A 6,286-nucleotide genomic window follows, 5' to 3' on the forward strand; every position below is an offset into this window, starting at 1 on the left:
AAACCACTGGCACATAGTGGGTGATCCATAACGGTGGCTCCTGGCCACTTGTACTACAGAAACAAACAAACAAAACCAAAAACCTTCCACAGTTAGAGAGTTTTCACTGGGAATTTTGACTTCCCTCTACAATTCAGTCTCCTGCTGTGGACTTTAAATGGTCAGTGGTGTTGAACAACTATTATCTAACTACTGGTGTAGTATTAAGAGATTCAGAGATATTGACCAATGTCAGTGTTTCAGGACCCTTAATAGTGGGTGGGTTTCGTGATTCCATTGTGAAGATGAGCTCATTTCTGCTCAGAAGATTAAATAATTGGCCCTGAGACTGGTTATCTATCGGCAGAAGCAAACTTTGTGCTGAGATCCAGGTCACTTTTCCATGGTAGAGGCAAAACTCCTTCCAGTTCTGCCAGTGGCCAGAGGCCAGGAGTGAACTCAAACCAGCAACTGCGGGCCTGGAGGAGTTTAAGGAGGCTTTGGGTCTGTTCTCCAATGTTCTTGCCAACCCATAACAAACCTGATGACTGTTGATGACTCCTGGAGGAGATTATTAGTCTTTTTCTATCTCAGGGCTATGTTATATATGTGGAGGAGGGGGCCACAGGACTGAGAACCTGTGTAGACCTTAAGGGAAAATATCTTTTCTTTGCTGTGGCTTGAAGGAGCTTGGGGAGGGTCTGGAATGTTGCTTCAGTGCTCTTGGAGTTGGTGGTAAGGTTCACAGGTCAGGCCCCAGGCCCCATCCTACAATGAGCCCACCATCTTGGACATTTCTCTAACACGCCAAGCATGATCCCTGTCATGGGAATGGAAGTGCCATGAAGACAGGGATTTTTTTTTCTCTTTTCTTCGTTGCTATTTCTCACCTATGGTAGAGTTCCTGGCAAAGAGAAGGGGCAAATAGGATTGAATAAATAGATTAAGCATGATTTCAGGGCATATGTTCTGACTGGTCCCTCTGTTTGGAACATTCTTACCCAGGAGAATTTCCTGGCTTGATTCCTCTTTTTAGGTCTAAGCTCAGAAGTAACCTCCACAGAGAGGCTTTTCCTCTCCACTCCATCTAAAGCTCATTACCCTCGACCACTTTATCCCCTTCCCTTGCTTTAATAGTCTTCTCTATTGTGTATCATTTATCATGAGCTCATCATCACTTTTCCCACTGTTCCATGAGGGCAGAGCACTCGTCTCTTGTGCATCCATTGCTGTATCTCTGGCATCTGGAACACAACCCGGTGTGAATCAGTGCTCTCTAAGTTATATATTGAGTGAGTGAGTGAATGAATAAATCCACCATCCATGGGAAAAGCTTGGAACAGTGCTTGCTCATAGCAGGTAAGAGATAAGTGTTCATTTTATTGATGATCATGATGACATCCAAATGTCACTCTGAGGCTATGGCGCTGTGGATTGGCCTCTGACATCCTCAGCGTGCATCCCAGTAGGTTGGTGAATGTAAAAGCCTTTCCTTCCAACCCCCCTGCCATTCCTCCCTGCCACCATCAGACATGCTAAAGAACAGTGCTTTCATCAGCTTCTGCTCCTCTTTTCTCTGGTTGTGGAATTGTGACAAGGCATTGGAGACACTTCATCCTCTCTCCCCAACTCTTAAAATACAACTTTCAGATGCTTCATACTAACATATAAATGAATAATGGCAGTCTCATCCCTGCATCCCATCTGATACCAGACACCTGACCTCTCCCAGAATCTGAAACTTCCCATCTATTTACTTTCATTCATGTCAACAAATGTCTAAAGTGCCTCCACTTTGCCCCATTTTATTCCTACAGATACTCTTTCCAAAATCCAGCTGCACTGTTACCTCCTCTGTTACACTAGAGCCCAGATCTTATAGCAGTTTCTGCCTCCTCTCTCTGGTTTTCCTTGTATCCCTCTCCCCTTTCCTTCACAGCCCTCATCATGGGCCACTGTACTTAACTAGGTCTTTCTTCTCCAAGAATGAAGAATGAAGAAATGAAACTCATTTCTTCTCCAGAAATGAGCTTTGCAAGGCAGGGGTCCTTCGGGTGGGGGAAGGAATGGGCAGCTCTGACATGAATCAGTAGGGGAGATTCCTCAACCCTGTAGACTCAGCTGTCAGAGCTCCTGGGTTCCAATCCTACCGCCCCTCTTACCATCTATGAGTCCCTAACAAATGATTTAATCACACTATATACCAGGTGTCCCACCTGAAAACAGGGATCCTAATTATTATACTTCAATAAGCACCAAACACCACAGACCAATGGATACAATTATAAAGAAGGATTCTGGAAAGAGGTAACGTGGGAAGGGTGGGGAACTAGAAGTTCCTATTTAGATTGTTTTTCCATTGATATATGGGGACTACTTTATGAGTTTATTTGGGACCAGACACAGAGAAACCAAGCAATGTTTGAATGTATTTCTGAAAAACACCCAGAGTTTTATTACCACTAATTCGGCAGAAAGTTTGTTGCACTGAAATTATCACTCTGGCTCATTCAGCTCAAAGACTCTTCACTGCTCAAACACATAGCTGTGTGGGCCATGGAAATCCATGCTGCAGGAAACAGCTTCTGAACATCACATCCAAGAAAAATAAAGCAAATTCCAAAACACAAAAGCAAAAATTACAAAATCTGTTTAAATATTTCGTTGCACTCACTTAGCACAAAAGTTCATATTTTGGGGGGACTGTAGCGAGCTTTATAGTATACAGAGGGACTTATGACATGACATCTCTTAAAGGAACTCGTTCTCTTTTGACCTCATTAGCATGACGTGTCCTGCACCATTCTGAGGAAGAATGTGCAGAGAGAGCTCCAAGTCTCTCCACAGAACTCCAGGACAGTCTTCCTCTGGTTTGCCATATCTGGATCCTCCATACACCCAGGAGCTTTGGTGGTCATGGTCTGGGTGACTGCTAGGCTAGAGGGAGTGGCCTCTTTGCCCTTGATGTGCTCCCTGGAGGACATCTCTGTTTTCTCCTTCCTGGGCTTTGTGTTCCCAGATAGAGTGGAGCTGACTAGCTTAAGACTGGATTCTGGAAAATCCTTTCTGCACACTCTGGTTTTCACAGCTGTCTGGGAATATCTACAGATGTCTTTCTGTGAGCGCAGATTCCGGGCAATTTGTTTCCAATAGACTCTCTCATCCTTGAGCTTTAGGCATGAGGTTGGATTGCCAGCAAAGACACAGGAAAATTCATGGTCCAATCGAGTGCACTCAACCTTGAGAGAGATGCCCTCCTCCTGCTCAGTCGCAGCCCATCTGCAGTTGGCTTGGTCTTTGGTGACAAACTTGCCTTTGTTCCCGGGCCTGCTTTTCTGCTTAATCTGGGTGTCGCCCAGAGTGTCCTTTTGTTCTGAGACCACTTTGCTGTGAAGTCCATTCTTCACTCTTTTTTTCCCCTCCACCAGGAGCACATGAGCAGCCAGTAGGAGGAAGGAGAACAGGGTGAGGCTACGGATCCTCATGGCTGCAGCTGGGCGGGCACCTGTTTGACAAAAGGCAGATGAGTCAGTGACAGGCAGCAGTTCAGCTGTGCAGGACTACACACAGGCCTCCCCCTATGCTGACAGGTGCCTACCTGATTTCAGAGTAGACCAAGAATGCTTCTGGCTCCTGGAGTCACTAGACAAGCAGGCTGTCTACTCACATTTCCACTTGACTTGAGTCTTGAGTGTCACAAAACTACCACACTTTGGAGCCCCACGAACTCTCATTTATCATTTATTCACTCATTAACTCCTGCATTTGCTCACTCCTCATTCTTTCATTCATTCATTCAACAAGCATTTACTGGGCACCTACTATATGCCCCCCATTAGACTAGGTGTTGAAGAAATCACCATGATTGAGAAAGCCTCAGATTTGAAAGAGCTTAGAGGCCACTCTTTGGGAGAATTTAAATAGCATTGATCAGGGAATCTATCCCATCATCTCTGTCTCTGATCTGAAACAAGTTACTGCTCCAAACTTTCTTTCAGCTCCAAAGGGCTGACTCCATATGGACACAGATGCTCAAAATGAGAAAAGACGTGACAGATGCCCAAAATGAGAAAAGATGTGACAGATGCCCAAAATGAGAAAGGACGTGGTAAGCATCATGAAAGGTGATGTCGCCCCAGAGTTGAACATGCCTGGGGTTTGGGTGGGGTGGGTGGGGTTGTGGGGGCGGGGGAGCTTTTTTGGGGGAAGTAAGAGTTTAAGGAAAGGTGTGAGGTGGGGTGGTTGTCTGATTTGCCTGGGCAAAGTGAATCAGGGTGGAGAGAGGTGAATTTCAACCAGATAGTTCACACTACAATATCGAAGATAAGGATTATGAGAAATCATTGAATCAATAGGATGAACATCAATGTCACACTGAACTGCATGGATCTGATCATGTGTACAATAAAAACCCATGCTTAACAGAAGAAGAGAAGTCAATTTCTATATGACACCTCCTGTGTGCTAAGTACTGGTCTAGGGTTTGGTTCCCACCTTGTGAAATCCACACAAGAGCCCTTCCAGGTAGCTATTAATATGTCATCCCAGGTGACAGCTCTGACTCTTAAGGCTCAGACAGGTAAATAAATTGCTCAGGATCTCATAGTGGGCAAGTTCAAAGCTGGTATGGGTAGCCAGATCAATCTCCTTATTCCTTTCTGTCACCCCTGGTTGATCACTTTTTGCTTTTCACATTTACTCTGCCCTTTAAAAACGTTGCCAAAGAATAAGAAAAACAACTATGAACAATGACAATTTAGTTTGATATAACACATAATGATAAGATGATTTGTATTATTTGTGCTCCATTTAAAACAAAACACAATTTTTTATAAAAAGAGGCAGATCCAGGAAATGGTCCTGATCTGATTTCTACCCTAGAAGTTGGCCATCTTCTAGGGTTAAGGAAGAGAAAGACAATCACAAAACGGCAGAGAACAGCAATAAATGGTGAAGAGGAGACTGGATATGCCAGAAAAACACCCAGTCATTTCTCACGGCCCTGGGGTTCAGCCCCCACCTGCCCAAGATGGAATGCAGGCCCAAAGAACTCCAGGCCCTTGGTGGAGTGAGAAGTGGCAGCAGGTAATAAAGCTGTTAAAGGAACAAGGCTCTTACCTTGTTCTGAGCACACGGATCCAGTGCAATCCCAGGAGATGGGAGTGAATTGCAGGCTGCAGCTGTCTCAGGTAGAGTGCAAGGGGGGTAGACTATTCAACAGGAGCCAGGCTGACTGGGTTTTTATAACACTCACTGCGTTTTTATAACACTATGGCACCTTACTCACAGCTCCTCCCAGCCACGCCCCTCCGAGGGAGCCGGTTCCTGCAGGGAAAGTGCTGGATGTAATCCAGTGAAAAGGGGGGTTACCTGCATGCCATCAAATGCTTCCTCTAGGCCCTTCCCTGTCCACCCTGCGGCCAGGATAGGAGGACAACTCAGCCTCACAACGACCCTCCTTGATGGGGAGAGGACCCCAGCAGTGATGTCTATGGAGGAGTAAAATAACTATATAATGACATGATCCGAGCTGCCAAACTACTGAGCCCATTTCACCTGAGTTCTCCTTTTCCCTCATCACATCCGCTCTAGTAGGGAATGCAATGATTCTTCCCCTTTTACAAAAGCAGGAATTGGTTCTGGAGATATGCAATAGCTTGTCCAAGTTCACAGAGGCAGGAAAAGGAAGATCTCAAAATTAAATGTGAGATTCTCTACATCCATGGTCTGATCTCTTCCTGCCTGCCACTCTCAATAAATATTTGTTGAATGGGTGACTGAAGTTGCTGAAGTTTTCTTAGTGTCCGAGTTCCTTTTTCCATCTGAAGTTACTACATAAGCAGAGGATTCCCTAATTCTAGAGGTAGGGAAGTTTACGTTAACAATTCCCTCTTTTTTTATCAGGAAATTCTACCAGGCTCTGAGAGGCTGGTAAAGAGGGAATTTTTAATATAAGATTACTGTTGAAAATATTTACCTTCAGGTCTCATTCGGAGAGCTCAGGCTGCCCTGCCTGCTACAGGCACAGTCTCACACCAGAATGACCCAGGTGGAATCCTGGCCACAGCATGTGTTTAGCTGAGTGCTATGCCCAAACCACTCAGCCTCTCCCATCATCCATTTGCAGTGTGCTGACAATAACAGCATCTCCTTTATAGCTGCATGCTAAATTTTTCCTGGGCTAAGCTGTTACCATAAAGTGGAGCAGAATCGTTTTGACTCATAATAGGGTCTTAAGTTGTATTCTTTGAAAACAGACATTTATTATTTACATATGAAGCATTTAAAAAGAAACTCACTTTTACAG

At 44.8% G+C, this 6,286-nt stretch overlaps 1 protein-coding gene across 1 annotated transcript; it reads right to left on the reverse strand.

Annotated features, from left to right (window-relative positions):
* Nucleotides 1–2,408: 2,408 nt before the first annotated feature.
* FGFBP1 (fibroblast growth factor binding protein 1) lies at nucleotides 2,409–5,589 on the reverse strand. The gene is made up of 3 exons (XM_055246521.1): nucleotides 5,536–5,589; nucleotides 5,098–5,318; nucleotides 2,409–3,484 (listed from the first exon to the last, which is right to left on the reverse strand). The coding sequence occupies exon 3, from the start codon at nucleotides 3,462–3,464 to the stop codon at nucleotides 2,760–2,762; it is 705 nt and encodes a 234-aa protein (XP_055102496.1). The 5' UTR covers nucleotides 3,465–3,484; nucleotides 5,098–5,318; nucleotides 5,536–5,589; the 3' UTR covers nucleotides 2,409–2,759.
* Nucleotides 5,590–6,286: the final 697 nt, after the last annotated feature.

Source organism: Symphalangus syndactylus, chromosome 16 (assembly GCF_028878055.3).
Source record: "Symphalangus syndactylus isolate Jambi chromosome 16, NHGRI_mSymSyn1-v2.1_pri, whole genome shotgun sequence".
NCBI lineage: Eukaryota > Metazoa > Chordata > Mammalia > Primates > Hylobatidae > Symphalangus > Symphalangus syndactylus.